General features: G+C 43.3%; 1 protein-coding gene across 1 annotated transcript in view; it reads left to right on the forward strand.

Moving 5' to 3' along the window:
- Positions 1–6,028: 6,028 nt before the first annotated feature.
- MRC1 (mannose receptor C-type 1) overlaps positions 6,029–17,519 on the forward strand; it is a 97,645-nt gene continuing 86,154 nt past the window's right edge. Inside the window, exon 1 of the mRNA XM_005564743.5 lies at positions 6,029–6,206. Within this exon, the coding sequence (XP_005564800.3) occupies positions 6,146–6,206 (61 nt within the window). The 5' untranslated portion in view covers positions 6,029–6,145. The remainder of the gene's footprint in view (positions 6,207–17,519) is intronic.

A 17,519-nucleotide genomic window follows, 5' to 3' on the forward strand; every position in this document is an offset into this window, starting at 1 on the left:
TCATCGGTAGCTAACCAAAATTCAGAACCAGAACTTAGTAGAAGGCTGTAAACAGGATGGCATGAGTTGGATTTAAAAAAAAATGTGGTAAAGGATACGTAACACAGTTATTATTGCAGTCATTTTAACTGTACTATTCAATGGCTTTAAATATATTCACCATGTTGTTTAACTATCACCACTCTGTATTTCCAGAACTTTTCATCATCCAACATCCAGTGGGCTCTGTGCCCATTAAACAATAACTCTCCCTTCTCCTCCATCCTCCACCTCCCACCCCTTAGTAAACTCTCTTCTTCCTATCTCTCTGAATTTACCTATTCTATGTACCTCACGTAAGTGGAATCACACAATATTTGTCCTTTTATGTTTGGCTTATTTCACTTAGCAAAATGTTGAAAGGCTGTACATATAGCAGGTATCAGGATTCCTTTTTACAGCTGTATAATATCCCACGGTATGTGCATACCATATTTGTTTATCTGCTAACAGACACCTGAGTTGCTTCTACTTTTTGGCTATCCTAAGTAATACTTCTTTGAACATTGTTGTACAAATATCTGTTTGAGTCCCTAATTTCAGTTCTTCTGGGTATATACCTAGAAGTAGAATTGATGGATCATACGATAATTATATGTGTACTTTGTGAGGCATTTCCAAGTTGTTTTCCACAATGGCTACACCATTTTACATTCCCACCAGCAATCCGAGGGTTCCAATTTCTCATATTCTGACCATCACTTGTTATTTTCTGTTTTTTTTCTTTTTAAATAATAATTCTTTTGAGTGTGAAATTATATCTCATCGTAGTTTTGATTTACATTTCCCTAATGACTAACGATGTTGAGCGTCTTTACATGTGCTTAGCTTATTGGCCACTTGTATATCTTCTTTGGAGAAATGTCTATTCAGGTCTACTGACCATATTGTATTTGGTTTTGTTGTGGTTATTGAGTTGTAGTTGTTAATATATTCTGGATATTCATTCCTTAATCAGATATGTGATTTACAGATATTTTCTATTTTGTGCTGTCTTTTCACTTTCTAGATAGTGTTCTTTGATGGACACAGTTTTTAATTGTGATAAAGGCCTATTTATCTACTTTTTTGTTGCTTGTGCTTTTGGTATCCAGTCCAGGAAATCATTGTCAAATCCAATGTTGTGAAGATTTTCTTTCCTGACGTTTTCTTCTAAGACTTTTATAGTTTTTAGCTCTTATGTTTAGGCATTTGATCCACTTTGGGTTAATTTTTGTATTTGGTATAAGGTAACAGTCCAATTTCGTTCTCTTGCCTTTGGATGGCCAGTTTTCCCAGCACAAATGCTGTTCTTTCCTCATTGAATGCTTTTGGCACCTTGTTGGAAATCAACTGCCCACATAGGTTTATTTCTGGCCTCTCTATTCTATTCCATTGGCCTATATGGCTATCCTTATGCCAGTACCACACTGTTTAGATTACTGTTTTTTGTAGTATGATTTGAAATCGGGAAGTGTGACTCCTTCAACTTCATTCTTTTTCAAAATTGTTTTGGCTGTGCAGACTCCCATGAAATTCCATATGAACTTTAGGATGGGGTTTTTCATTTCTGCAAAAAAAATTGTTGGGATTTTGATAGGGATTGCATGAATCTATAGATTATATTGACATCTTAACAATATTAAGTGTTCCATTTCATGAATACAGGGTATCTTTTCATTTATTTAGGTCTTTTTCTTTCAGCAACCATTTGTAGTTTTCAGTGGACAAGTCTTTGGCTATGTAGTTAAATTTATTCCTGAGTATTTTATTCTTTTTGATCCTATTGTAAATGGAATTTTCTTAATTTTATTTTCACATTGTTCATTACAAGTGTATCAAAATTCAACTGATTTTTGTGTTTTGATTTTGTGTCCTACAACTTTGTTAAATTTATTAGCTCTACAGTTTGTGTTTGTGTGTGTGGTGTGTATGTGCGTGTGTGGTGTATGTGTGTGTGTGGTGTGTGTGTGGTGTGTGTGTGTGTGATGTGTATGTGTGTGTGGTGTGTATTTGTGTGTGAGTGGTGTGCGTGCGCATGTGTGTGTAAGCTTTAGGACTTCCTATATTTAGAATCAGGCCATCTGTGTACAGAGATAATTTCACTTCTTCCTTTTTAATTTGGATGCTTTTATTTATTTTTTTCTTTCCTACATGCTCTTACTAGAACTTTGAGTACTAGGTTGAAGAGAAGTGATAAAAGCAAATAAAAGCACCAATCAGAACACACAGCCCTGACATTTGGAGGGTTAAATTCTTGTTGCCCGGCCTGGCCTCACCAAGCTGCACTGGGCGTGTGGGCTGCTTCCCCTCACAGCTGCCTGACACAGCCATAACCACAGGGAAAGGCTGAAATTCACTGAAATGTACCAGCCTCTTTATCAAGTTCTCCCTTGGACGCTCCAAGTTTTTGACTAGACTAGTTCCAAAATACAGATGGTCCTTGACTTAGGATGGTTAGACACTTTATGATGATGTGAAAATAGAAATGCATTCAGTAGAAATTGTATTTCGAATACCCATACACTCATTCTGCTTCTCACTTTTAGTACCATATCCAATAAATGACATGAGATACTCAACACTGTATTATAAAATAGGCTTTGAGTTAGATGATTTTGAAATAGAAGAGTTCCCTTATGACCCTCGCAGGGCGTGCGACAGGAATGAGGCTTGCTCCTTCGGTGCCCTGCTGCTCAAACCCCTAGGGGGAGCATGCAGCATGCAGATGGGCAGGTGCAGAAGCTGTGGGGAGTGCTTTTGGGCTCCGGCCCCATGGCAGCATCTAGGACTCCTGAAGCCCAAGTGGGCGTGTGTTACAGTGTGCTCTTTCAGCTATACCATCTGCAGACAGCTTGTGTTAGTCAGCTCAATAGACCCTTATCACAAGGACAGAGAGCCTTATCACAAGGACAGAGAGGTAGTGTGACAGCCTGAGTTCTTGCCCAGTGTCCTGGAAGAATCAGATCACATGTTGGCTGGAGGGTTGAGTGCAAGGTTTTATTGAGTGGTGGAGGTGGCTCTCAGCGAGATGGATGGGGAGCTGAAATGGGGGAATGGAGTGGGAAGGTGGTCTTCCCCTGGAGCCAGGCCGCCCAGCAGCCGGACTGTTCTCCAACCATCCCTGGCCAAACTCCCCTTGGCGTCCAGATGTCCTTCTTCTCTCTTTCTCTGCTGTGCCACCCCACTGCTCTCCACTGCTCTGTTCCTTCACTCCTCTCAATGTTCAGCGCTTGTGTCTGTGCCCGCTAAGGTCTCAGGTTTTTATGGGCACAGGATGCAGGGTGTGGCGAGCCAGAGTGGTCTTGGAAATGTAACATTTGGGCATGAAAACAGAAGTGCCTGTTCTCACTTAGGTCTGTGGGCCCAGGTCTGAGGGTGGAGCCCTCGCCAGGGATCCCGCCTTTCTCTACCTAGCACTTCTCTGTCTCCTGTCCATATCAGTTGTGTCCAAATGGAAACTAACGTAAGTGTTCTCGGCACGTTTAAGGTAGGCTACGCTAAGCTGTGATGTTTGGTAGGTCAGGTGTATTAAGTGCATTTGTGACTTACCATATTTCACATCCCAATGAGTTTATCAGGGCCTAATTCAATCATGAGTAGAGGAGCATCTTCAGTTGCTTCAGTTTAGTTTCTGCCCGTTTGATGGCTGCTTAGATGGAGGGATGAATTCCTGGAGCTTCCTACACCACCATCTTCTGTGACACCCCTTCCCCAAGATTCGGATTTCTTTTTTGCCCTGGTGGCCTCTTGTAGCCTGATAAATCTTTGTTTCAACGAGGTCAAGGTCATGGGGTAAATTCTTTGTGGGGTGCTTGACTGCATTTTGTTTAAACTTCACAGATTGTAGTACCGATCTTAATTTTTAATTTTACTAACGTGATATACACACTTATATAATTCAAAAACAAACCCTGGACCAGCTATGGCGACTCACATCTGTAATCCCAGCACGTTTGGAGGCCGAGGCGGGTGGATCAGCTGAGGTCAGGGATTTGAGACCAGCCTGGCCAACATGGTGAAGCCCCGTCTATACTAAAAATGCAAAAAATAGCCAGGCATCATGGCACATGCTTGTAATCCCAGCTACTTGGGAGGCAGAGGCAGGAGAATCGCTTGAACCTGGGAGGTGGAGGTTGCAGGGAGCCCAGATTGCACCACTGCACTCCAGCCTGGGTGACAGAGCGAGACTCTGTCTCAAAAAATAAACCCTGAATGTGATTATATACATGATTCAATTAAATTGTATTTCCTTCTGAAATTCATATAAATCTAAATTAGGCAGTAACTTTTTGTATATGATTTATTTATATTTGAAAGCCACAAATGACCCATTTAAACTATTTTTTTAATAAGTCAGTGAAACAATGTCTTAGAAAGAAACATTTTTGTTTTCTCTGTTTTGTTCTATAACCACCATTTTTTTTTCTTTTTTTTTTTTTTCAGTCACGTACAGGCTTAGTGACAAAGAAACATTGGTTCTCTGTCCTACATTTTCACTATCTTTTTCCCTCTGGTCAGAATAATCTCAAATTTACATGTTAAAAACAATCAGTAAGAGAACTATATCACATTTTTATTAGGATGGAAACTTTTCAACTTTATCACAAACACATTGAATGTGGAGGCTTTCCGTTTGAAGATAAAACTATTCATTTAAAAAAATTTAAAAATTACAATGTTTCCAGTAGCTTCTTTTTGAATTACTAACATATTCCACACTCTAGTAATGGTTTGGCCAGCTAATCGTCAGTTTCTGCTTTAAACTGTTCTAAATTCATGTTTTACTTTTGAAAAATGACAACGTAGATGTTTGGAGGGTTAATGAAAGATGTAGAAACATTTTTTATTCTAAGAATTCCACTTGCCTTTAAATAAAGATATACCGTTTGACCAAACAACCAGATTTTCTTTTTCTTTTCTTTTCCTTTTCCTTTCTGTCTTTTTTTTTTTTTTTTTTTTTTTTTGAGATGGAATTTCCTGCCTATTGCCCAGCCTGGAGTGTAATGGTGCGATCTTGGTTCACTGTAACCTCCGCTTCCTAGGTTCTAACGATTCTCTTGCCTCAGCCTCCTGACTAGCTGGGATTACAGGTGTGCACGACCACGCCAGGCTAACTTTTGTATTTTTCGTAGAGACAGGTTTTTGCCATGTTGATCAGGCTGTTCTCAACCTCCTGACCTGAGGTGATCTGCCTGCCTCGGCCTCCCAAACTGCTGGGATTGCAGGCATGAGCCACTGTGCCGGGCCAGCTTTTCTTTTTCTAGCAAGGGGAGCCTCTTAAACTTGAAGAGGACCGCGATGGTTGAGGCTGGGCAGCAAGGCTTTACTGCAAATCCTTTGCCACTGTTTTTTCTGACTTTCTAGAGAACTTTCTAGCAAAAGGTTTCTAGAACTTTCTCCTTCCTGGCCTAACTGACATTCCCTTTTATGCATAGCCTCCCTTTCACTTTTCTTCTGCCTGGAGGAAATGAAGCTCCATGGACCTTTCTCTTGAAACTTTCCAAGAAAAAAAGAAAAGCTCTAAGCACTGAATGTGGAGACAGGGGGATGAGCTTCAACTCTGAACTGTTTCCAGCGTAAAACTGTCCTTTCCAGGGCCCGTGGGGCTGTCACTTCAGAGTGGAGGTTGTCTGCTGAGGGACCCCTGACTCAGGCTGCCTCCCAGGGGAAGCTCCGTCTTCCGGCACAGGTAATGGCCTGCAGCTTCATCTCCACCCAGCCCCATCTGAGCAGGCCGGGAGCTCCCAGCTGTTTCACTTCTCTCCTTCCTGACTCCTCACCATCACCATCGCCCTCTCTCCTCCCCACCCCGCCACTCCTCTCCCACACGTGTCCCTTTCTCCCCTTCCTCTGCGTCTGCTTTTCTCAGAAGTTAGCTTACGAAGCAAAGTTGCGACTCTGAATTCCTGTTTTCCAGCCACCCTCATGTGACAGGATGTCTCCTTAGTGGAGGCTTTCCCTAAATTCAGGAGCCCTTTAAAAGGGAGGGCTTCCTCTCTAGTTCTTTTCAGCTGGGCAGCTCTGGGAACTTGGATTAGGTGGAGAGGCAGTCGGGGGGCCCGCTGTTTGCGTCTTTGTCCCGCCCTCCTCTCCATCAGGAGAAGGAAAGGATAACCCCTGGGCCATGAGGCTACCGCTGCTCCTGGTTTTTGCCTCTGTGATTCCGGGTGCTGTTCTGCTGCTGGGTAAGTCCGCTCTGAGGCAGGGCTTTCTGACTTGCGGGGCCGGAACCACACCCTCGTTTTGTGGGTTACTGTGAACGGGTTCCTTCCAACACCTTTGTGAGGAGGAAACGGGGTTCCCCTGCACCACGCAGTCCACAGCTAAGCCTGCTGCCTTCACCTGGCCAGGCATGGAAGGCCTGGAGCTGGAGGAGGGAGGAGGATGCGTCTCAGGTCTCGGTTGCTGCCCAGTCTGGAGTCCTACAGACCTTCAGTCTCCTCCTGACTTCTCTCATCGCTCATTGTTCCTTCCCTGTTTTCTTCGTGCAGAAATTTCCTGCTCTGTGGTTTACTCTTTCTGGTTTTCAGTTCACACTATTTCTCTCTCACTGCCAACAAACACCTTCTGAGTGTCTCTGGCTGGAAGGGGGGCAGCCCTGATGTCTCCCCGCGTCTTAGGTCCAAGGATATCAACTCAGATCATCCCCCCAAAAGGGATTCTAAGCAATTTCCATGCTCATTTTTTTTTTTTCTGCCAGAATCATTCATACACTTGATTGTTAGAAAGTTCATCCTTATCTGTATTCTAGACTGTTCAAACTGCCGCATAAGCACATCGATTCCTGTTTTTCTTATTTTTCTGGAGATTAGAGATTACTCATTAGGAACAGCTCCAGAGTTTTTCAAATTCTCAAATACATTTGCCAGTCTCTAGACTCAATTGCTTAAACTTCAGGATGGGAGGGCCTTGGGGGATTTTCATTCCTGGTTCTATTTGGAGATGATATAGAAGAGATTTCAAATTTGATTTTTTGGTTTCCAATCCCCCTTTATTTCTGTGATATCAACAAACACTTGAAGAGAATGGTTTGTGCCTATGATCTACTCTATGCACTGATGTGAAGGTGGGTAGGAAGTTTCCTAGGAAGAGAGTATTTTAGTACCACAAAGTTTAAATCATAATAAGTATTGAGTAGCAGTGATTATAAAAACACAAGTGAAGGCGGTATGGTTTACACCCTGTCTCTCTCACTCACTAACTTGGCGACCTTGGGCAGGCTACTTTATTTCTTTGTGCTTTAGTTTCCATGTCTATAAAATGGAAAGAATACTATTACCTGCCCCCATCAGTTCTTGTAACGATTCAATGAGTAACAATATGTTAAATGTTTAGAACAGAGTGTGACCCATAGTAAACGCCTTGTAAGTGTTAGCTATTAAAATCAGTGGCAGAAAAGAAGTACAAAAAAAGACCAAATAGAAATGATAGATGAAATTAATTTTATTTTTATTTTTGAGATAAACTCTCATTTTGTTGCCCAGGCTGGAGTGCAGTGGCATGATCTTGGCTCACTGCAACCTCCACCTCCCGGGTTCAAGCGATTCTCATGCCTCAGCCTCTCAAGTAGCTGGGATTACAGGCGCAGACCACCATACCCAGCTGATTTTTGTATTTTTAGTAGAGATGACATTTCGCCATGTTGGCCAGACTGGCCTCAAACTCCTGACCTCAAGTGATCTGCCCTCCTCGGCCTCCCAAAGGGCTGGGATTATAGGCGTGAGCCACAGCGCCCGGCCCTGATTTTATTAATATATTTTATTCCACCCAGTAACTCAGAAATATTACCACTCAACATTTAATTGATTTGGGATATTTTCCCATTCATTTCTTAAAACTAACTCTTCACAATCTGGTGAGTATTGTATACTTATAGCACGTCTCAATTCACAGTAGTGTCATTTTATGTGTACAGTGGTCACACGAGGTGGCTGGCTATCATATTGGGCAGCACAGACACAGTGCCTAATTTTCTTTAAACTGACTCGATAATGCTTCTGAGCGATAGCGTTTCTGGGTTTGCTCAGGAGTGTTTCCCTCTTCCTGACAGCAGGATGCCCTCTTCTGACTAATGTCTTCCTTTTCATAGGCACAGATATTGGGGAGAGAGGGGGGATGCTGAAGATCTGTTTACTTGGAGAATAAACAAACAAAAGATTCAAGGGAGCCCGTTACTTGAAAGCCTGTAATTTGTGTTGTTTTGTTTTTTGAGACGGGTTTCACTCTGTCTCCCAGGCTGGAGTGCGGTGGTGCGATCACAGCTCACTGCAGCCTTGACATCTGGGCTCATGCAATCCTCCCGCCTTGGCCCGCTCCCAACTCCCCAGTAGCTGGGACTTTAGTAGAGACAGGGTCTCACTAACTTGCTCAGTCCGATCTCAAACTTCTGGGCTCTGGCGATCCTCCCACTTTGGCCTCGCATAGTGCAGGATGATAGATGTGAGCCACTACACCCAGCCTGTAACTTTTATTTTATCTTTTCTTGGCCCAAGAAGCATGTGATTGGAGGAATTTGTGTAAAGGCAGAGCACCTGCTTACTTAGCAGCAGGTTAAAGCTATGTGAAGTCTCAAGACCTCTCCCCTGACTTCTGCCCACCAGGAAAACCCATGGGAAGGTCTCCCTACTTACAATCAGTTTATTTCTTTTCAATCCACAATCCTTCCTTCCACCTTCAGGAGAGCATCCCACAGCATTAGCACCATAAGTCTCTGTGGGCTGCTGCCAACGGATGGGCTGGTTCTATCTGGAGGGGTACAGGAGGCTAGAGGTTATCAGGGCTAGACGCTCACCTTTCCTACTGTTGTTCTTGCCATGCTATCTTTTTATCACTCAGCAGCAAGGTTTTGAGCTCAGTTGGGTTATAATCACGGTAGATGTACCATGAGAGCTGGTGGGACACAGAGGTGAGAACACAGCAAAGGAGTTTAACTTGGAAATGGGAGGGTTTGGCTCACGGGTAGTGGTGTATTGGCAAACTTAACTACTGTAACTACTGGTTCCAAGAAGGAAAAGAAAGGAAGCACTGATTTGATTTATGCTGTTTACTGATGTCCATGCTGTAAATATTCCCACCATGGTTGATTTCAAACTACTGACTTGATGCCAGTGGGGACAGAGTTGGGAAGAGATGCCAACAATAGGCTCTTTTGTTTGTTTGTTTGTTTTGAGATGGAGTCTCTCTCTGTCACCCAGCCTGGAGTGCAATGGTGTGATCTTGGCTCACTGCAACCTCTGCCTCCTGGGTTCAAGCGACTCGGCTGCCTCAGCCTTCCAAATAGCTGGGATTACAGGCACCCACCACCACGCCTGGCTATTTTTTTGTATTTTTAGTAGAGACGGGGTTTCACCAAGTTGGCCAGGCTGGTCTTGCACTCCTGACCTCGTGATCTGCCCACCTTGGCTTTCCAAAGTGCTGAGATTACAGGCATGAGCCACCGTGCCCGGCCAACAGTAGGCTCTTACTAGCTGCTGCCATCAGTCCCTGGGCAACATGGAGGCTTTCTAGGCTCTGGGAAGGCACTCAAACAGTGGGTCAGGCAGTATCACGAAAAGCCTAGAACATCTTCAAAAAATGAAAATGAGAGACTTGGTGGACAGAGAAGCCTTAGAATCATGGAGCATTAAAGCAAGAAGGAAGTTGGAGGTAATGCATTTTTACATCATTTTATCGATGAAGCACCAGGCTCAGGGAGGTAAAATGTCCAGAAGGTGACTGTTTAGCAGGGAGACACAGATCCAGGACTTTGCTCAACAGCTTGTACTTTTCCATCTCCCCTTAGATTTCTTGCTGCGCTGTTAGATCAGGTAAGGGCAAATTAGGTTATTCCTGTTGCCATTTGTGGAGCTCCCATTTGGCTGGAAGGGATCCAACTGGTTCTGACATTGACATCACACTAATGGTATAATCCTGATACTCCTCTATTTCATTTCCCTCAATGAAATGCTAAGAAAGATAATTATTTTGTAATTATCACAGTAGTGGTTTTTCGCAATCACTCTTGAAAACTTTGATTCCAATGTATTTTTTCACAAAACTGAATTAAGTGGGAGAAAAATACAAGCGCCTTTCTCCTTTTTAAATGTGGTCTCCATCTTTCTCAGTGTTTGTATCTAGAAGGCTGAGCTAACTTTTATGCTTTGGAATATATACATATACACACACACATACACACACACACACACATATATATACACACACACACACATACACACACACACACACACATATATATGGTTTTTTTTTTTTTTTTTAGACAAGCTCTTACTCTGTCACCCAGGCTGGCGTACAGTGGCATGATCATGGCTCACTGCAGCCTTGACCTGCTGGACTCAAGTGATTCTCCCACCTCAGTCTCCTAAGTAGCTGGCACCACAGGTGCATGCCACCGTGCCTGGCTAATTTTTGCGTTTTTTTGTAGAGATGGGGTTTTGCATGTTGTCCAGGCTGGTCTCAAACTCCTAGGCTCAAGTGATTTGCTCACCTTGGCCTCCCAAAGTGCTGGGATTACAGGCATGAGCCACCGTGCTCAACCTTAGGTTTTGACAGTTATGCAACTTTTGGTTTAATCTACAAATATTGCACGTGAATAATTGTGGTAGAAACTTAGACCTCAGGGGCCCATAGCTTCCATAAAGCGGATGGGAAGATGTCACTGTGTACTTTTCCCTAGGTAAGAAAGCTGAAGCTCTGAAGATTCAGTGGCTTGCAGAAGTCAGGTAGTCAGTAAGGAACAGAGCTAACTCTTCATTATGATCTTCAGACTCTGAGGCTAAGAAGGAGATATTTACTACCTGGAGTGTGTTGATCACGAAGGATATAATGTGGTTCAAATAACACTATGTTAAAAGAAGGATTTTGATCCCTTTATCTGTATCAATTTTTCTAGACTTTTCACTTCAAGAGGGGGAAAGGAGGGAATTAATATTTATCAAGTGTGTATTATATACAAATGATATGCTGGATGCTTTACATAAATGATCTCATTTAGAAGTTCACGGTAGCTTTACCAGACAGCATTATTATCCCCATTTTACAGATGAGGAAGTAGAGGCTAGAACGGCTAATAGCACTAAGGCAACACAGCTAAAAAATGGTGGAACCAGGATTTGATTGCAAGTCTATCAGCCCCAAAGAACATAACCCTCCTAGCCACGCCCCTAGCCCCCTGAGGCTGGAAACCCCGTGGTTCCGTGTTCTCTGTCGTTCCGTCCCTCTTTTTTTTTTTGAGACAGAGTCTCACTCTGTCACCCAGGCTGGAGTGCAGTGGCGCCATCTTGGCTCACTGCAACCTCCGCTTCCCGGGTTCAAGTGATTCTTCTGCCTCAGTCTCCCGAGTAGCTGGGATTACAGGCGTGCGCCATCATGCCTGGCTGATTTTTGTATTTTTAGTACATGCTGGCCAGGCTGATCTCAAACTCCTGACCTCAGTTGATCCCTCCTGCCTTGCCCTCCCAAAATGCTGGGATTACAGGCGTGAACCCCTACGCCGGGCCGGTCCCTCTTTCTAGACTGCTGCAACAGTTCTCTGCTCTTTCATTTCATCCTATTCTGAAACATTTCACACTGTACGATTGAGTTTGCCAAGTTAACAATAATAATAATGAACATGTATTAAGCAATTCCTGTGTCAGGGACTCTTCTAAGCCCTTTATTTAGATGATCTAATTTCATTCTCACGACGATGAGGAGGTCCTGCTATTTCCCCCTTTATTTTACAGATGGGGAAGTGGAAGCACAGAGTAATGTTGAACTTGGCCAAGGTCACACAGCCAGCGAGCAGTGGAGTCTGTTACCTGGGAGCCAAACCCTAGAGCTCTGATTATGTCATGATCAGATTGGCTTGATACATACCTACGGTGAACTAATTAATCAGTGGTGCTATGCATGGAAGAAGAAAGAGCAGTGTAGTGTCAGCTTCTTACCTAGTAAAGGGTTTTGTTTATTTATCTTAAGGGGGATCTGGGGAGGCTGGCATTCAGACTGAAGAAATAGGAGTGAGAGGAGAAACTAGCTGTGGAGAGGTAGGAGATTCAGGATCCAGGACACAGGTAGAGCGGTGGGCAGGAGGAAGGAAGCCTCTTCTACTGACGTGGGAGTGAATGGCCCCAGGAAGGTGTAGATATTCATATCTTTAAGGTAGTAGGAGGGAAGTTGGAAGAGTTTCTCGGCCTCTGTTTTGTCCTTGTGTTCAGACCCATACTGGGTTCATATTCTGTACTTTTCCAAAAGACCAATTGCAATGACCTAAATCAGTAGTTTCCCTGAATATTTTGGGTCTGAATGATCAAAGTGACAAATGAAGTAACTCTCCACTTTTTTTCTTTTGTTCAACATTTCTTTTCTTTTCTTTTCTTTTTTTTTTTCTTTGAGACGTGTCTCGCTCTGTCGCCCAGGCTGGAATGCAGTGGCACGATCTTGGCTCACTGCAACCTCCGCCTTGTGGGTTCAAGAGATTCTCCTGCCTTAGCCTCCCATAGCTGGAATTACAGGCATGCGCCACCACATCGGCTAATTTTTGTATTTTTAGTAGAGACGGGGTTCCGCCACATTCTCCAGGCTGATCTCGAACTCCTGACCTCAGGTGATCCACCTGCCTTGGCCTCCTGTTCAACATTTCTAAGCCTAAGACTCTGACTAACACCCCCCCATCAGCCCCCAGCACCTGGCATAGCTTCTTGAATGTACTAGGTGCAGGGTAAATATTTGTTTTTCGCTTAATTTGGGTTCTTTGGGGAAAACATAGGTACATTTATTTAACTGAGGCTGGTGAGCATATTTCTTAGTTTGGGCTCCCCAAGAAGCTGTCCTCAGACAGTTGCACTTTGGTTTGAGGGCAAGTTAGTTTATTTGGGAAGTGAGCCCAGGAAACACTGGCAGGGGAATGGGGAAGTGAGACAGAAAGGGAAGGTGTGTGGACACCCAGTGACTGCTGTGGGTGATGGAGCGTAGGAGCTCTGGGTGAATGGGTGCCTCGGACTCATCCCGTCCAAGGTATAAGAGATTTAGAACCTTCAGTAGTTCTCCTTGGCCTCTGATGAAGGCCTCCTCCTACAGGGCATTCATTTTCTGACCCATCTAATTTGTGCCATGTTTGAGCCTAGAGGGTTCTGATAACCAGAAAAAGCCCCCAGGCCAAAAGACATGGTGCTGGCATTTGGGAGTGGGGCCTGCGTGCACCTAATCAGTGAAGGCCAAGGAGAAATAGTATAAATCTGGTGGCATCTGCTACAGCTACTTGCTGCTTTTCCTCTTATCCGGCTTCTCTGTCTTCCAGAAGTTACTTTCTTTTGCGTTTTAATGTTAGCATTTTATTTACTGATAGGAAAATCTAAAAATGTATAAGAAAATGTAGCATATCATACTTATCTCCCTGAACAATCACCTTTAATAAGCTAATTTTCTTTGCTAGCAGGCTTGGAAATTTAATGACTTGCTCTATGTTGTGGAATAATTTTTAAAATGCTTAAAAGAAATCCAGGCCAGGCGCGGTGGCTCACGCCTGTAATCCCAGCACTTTGGGAGGCCGAGGCAGGTGGATCACTTGAGATTAGTAGTTTGAGACCAGCCTGGCTAACATGGTGAAACCCCACCTCTACTAGAAATACAAAAATTAGCCGGGTGTGGGGGCACATGCCTGTAGTCCCAGCTACTCAGGAGGTTGAGGCATGAGAATTGCTTGAACCTGGGAGGCGGAGGTTGCAGTGGGCCGAGATCGCGCCACTGCACTCCAGCCTGGGCAACAGAGCAAGACTCTGTCTCAAAAAAAAAAAAAAAAAAGAAATCCACACCTATGTTACTGGATGTTTAGTCTTTAATCATTTTTAACCTGAGACATTGGGTTGAAACTTATCGCTTCTTCACTAAATGTATTTTGACCCTTGATATTTTTGCCCTTGAGTTAACCACAGCAGAGAGTGTACTCAGTGTGGCAGGAAACTTATCTCTTTTGTTTGTCATTAGCATAGCATGTAGCATGTGGTCGATGTTTGTCAAATATTTGTTGAAAAATAAATATGAGATTAGTAAGATCAAGTTAGGATGGTGGGAGAATCACTGCAATTCTGGAAATAAATTTCTGATATGTAAGTATTAAAAAAAGAAACTCACATATTAGATCCTACAAATGAGATTGCAGAGAAATGAAAACAGCAACCACTGTGCCCATCCATTCATCTTTGCCTTATTTCTATTACAAAAACAGAATCAGTATGGACAAAAATAGGATGTTTATAAATGTTAGTGTGGTTAATATTGGTAAAAATGCCACAAGCTGCCTTTTGGCCAACGTCTTGAATACACCTTCAGAGGAAGAAGTATGACATTTTAAGTCAGACGTGTTGCAGAGATGATGATAAAAGCAAAATGACGTGCTGGTTATTTGGGGAGAAGAATAATGCACGATGAATGTATCACCATAGAGCAATAATTTTACATTTCCTTGTATTGTCTGGCAAAGGCAATATCAAACTTACACTGCTTCCTAATGGCAAAAGATAAATAAAGGAAACAAGAATAGATAAGTGTGTATTGAAATAGAACCTTTTCATTTCCAAGTACTCTTTTCGTAAGTATACACATTTCTAAATTGCTCTTCAGTAAAAATAAGCTTTCAGGGGAAAAACGAATATTCAATACACCTGTAATCATTAATCTATCATTAGATAAATAATTTATCTGGATTACTAGTCAAGATGCTTCCGCTTTAATAAATATTCTTTCATTCATTCAACTAATTATTTGTTGAGAGATTATTTATGCTCCCCAAAGAGAGACTGCGGCACTAAATCAGAAAGCTGAAGTCACCCTTGTTGTGAAATTTATATTCCAGTAGGGGACTGGGCGATTGGGTGCCTCGGACTCATCCCACCCAAGGTGCAAGAGATTTGGAGCCTTCAGCAGTTCTCCTTGGCCTCTGATGAAGGCCTCCTCCTACAGGGCATTCGTTTTCTGACCCATCTAATTTGTGCCACGGACAGAACATTAGTAAACAAATTGAAGAATTTATTTTAAGATGGTTATGGATATTGTATGGTAAATAAAAGAATAGAATGAGTTAGGATGATCAGCCTTCTAAGATGTTGACACCTGGCCAGGCGCAGTGGCTTACGCCAGTAATCCCAACACTTTGGAAGGCCAAGGTGGGCGGATCACTTGAGGTCAGGAGTTCGAGACTAGCCTGGCCAACATGGTGAAACCCCACCTCTACTAAAAATACAGAAATTAGCTGGATGTGGTGACATGCACCTGTAATCCCAGCTACTCGGAGGGCTGAGGCAGGAGAATCGTTTGAAATCAGGAGGCTGAGGTTGCAGTGAGCCAAGATGGCGCCACTGTACTCCAGCGTGGGTGACAGAGCAAGGGTCTGTCTCAAAGAAAGAAAAGAAAAGTTGACACTTAAGCTATGGTCTTAGTGAGCATCCCAAGAAGAGGGAACTCAAAACATGAAGTCACCAGTGTGGAAGTGAGCCTGGAGGGTTTGAGGAGCTGAAAGGTGGTGTAGTTGGTGGTGAGGGCAGATGGGTCACTGTGCCCTTTCTAATAAACAATGATATAGGGGCTGGATGTATTTTTCCTGGGTACAGTGGTTCCCTTTTACAGGGTTTAAGTTGTTGAGGACTTGTAGTTAGAAACCTAATCTCCTTCCCACCCAGGAAACCTCTCTATAAAGGTAGATGAGAAAGAAAAGAATTTTATTATTGAGTAAGCATTCAACCAGAATGTGGTGTGCATCACAGGCAATCTGCAAAAGAGATGGGAAGCCAGGTGCATGCCTGTAATCCCAGCAATTTGGGAGGCCGAGGTGGGTGGATCACGAGGTCAGGAGATCGAGACCATCCTGGCTAACATGGTGAAACCCCATCTCTACTAAGAATACAAAAAAATTACCCGGGCGTGGTGGTGGGCGCCTGTAGTCCCAGCTACTCAGGAGGCTGAGGCAGGAGAATGGCGTGAACCCGGGAGGCAGAGCTTGCAGTGAGCTGAGATCGCGTCACTGCACTCCAGCCTGGGCGACAGTGCGAGACTCCATCTCAAAAAAAAAAAAAAAAAAAGAGAGAGAGAGATGGGAAAAACAGAAAGAAATCTCACTCTCTTAGGTAGCTCAGTGAAGGCCACCTATTATATTAGGTAGGTTTTGCAATTTGGCATTAGGTGAAAAGTCAGACCCGCTCCTCCCAAAAAACTGGGTGATCAGGTATTATCTTTTTTGATGATTCCATTTTTAAGAGAGGAAGACTAGAGCCAGACCATGGTGGCTTGGCCTGGGGTGATGGAAATGGAGCTGGAGCAAAGAGAATGAATTAAGGTATGTGTATTAGTCAGAGGTGTGTGTGTGTGTGTGTGTGTGTGTGTACACACAGAAAGGGAAGAAAAGAAGGTGGAGAGAGGGGGAGAGAGAGAATTATTTAAGGAATTGGTTCACACAATTGCGGAAGCTGGCAAGTCCAAAACCCGCAGGGGTGGAGGAGTATGCGGGAAACTCAGGAGAAAGTTGATATTGCAGTTTGAGACTGAAGCAGTCTAGAGCTGGGCGAGGTGGCCTGTAATCTCAGCACTTTGGGAGGTTGAGTCAGGAGGATCACTTGTGCCCAGGAGTTCAAGACCAACCTAGATAACAAAGTGACACCGCTGTCTCCAGTAAAAATAAAAAATATTAACTAGGTGTGGTGGCACAGGTCTGTAGTCCCAGCTACTCGGGAGGCTGAAGTGGGAGGATCGCTTGAGCCCAGGAATTTAAGGCTGCAGTGAGCTGTGATTGCACTACTGCACTCTAGCTTGGGTGACAGAGCAAGATCCTGTCTCAAAAACAAATGAACAAACAAAAACAGAAATAAAGCAGTCCAGAGGCATAATTCGTTCTTTGCCAAGGTTCTTTGGGGAATTTCCCCTTCTTTTTTTTCCTCAGTTTGTTTTCTCTTAAGACCCTCACCTGATTTGATGAGGTCCACCCACACTGAGGAGGGTGAGCTGCTTTACTTAAAGTTGGCTGATTGAAATGATCATCTCGGCTCTAAATAATACCTTTATAGCAACATCCAGTCTGCTGCTTGATCAAATATCTGGGTGCCAAGACCCAGCCATGTTGACACAAATACAATTAACCACCGCAGTGTATTTTTGGGTAGAGCTGGTAGATTTCACTATTGTCTTAGAATGCAAAAACAAGCTAAAAATCCAGGCAGACTCCTAGGTTTTTAGCTTACGGATCTCAGGGGATGGTGGTGCCAAGAATGAGAAAGAGAAGTTTGGATGTTACTCATTAAATGCTGTCTGTCTTAGAGTGAAATTAAGATGGACTGCAGATAAAAATTAAACATACAAAAGTCAAATAAGTGTAAAAACATCTGAAGAGGGAACACTATTCATGCATAAAGATTTTTGAATGTCTTCTCTTCAAAGACTGGTTACCAACCGGTTAATTGACTGAATTTGACCAGTTAACAAGGCTGTTGTTTGAAAATGCAATGAAAATGGCCAAAGTATAAGGTGGAAGATAT

This window comes from Macaca fascicularis, chromosome 9, assembly GCF_037993035.2.
Source record: "Macaca fascicularis isolate 582-1 chromosome 9, T2T-MFA8v1.1".
Lineage (NCBI taxonomy): Eukaryota > Metazoa > Chordata > Mammalia > Primates > Cercopithecidae > Macaca > Macaca fascicularis.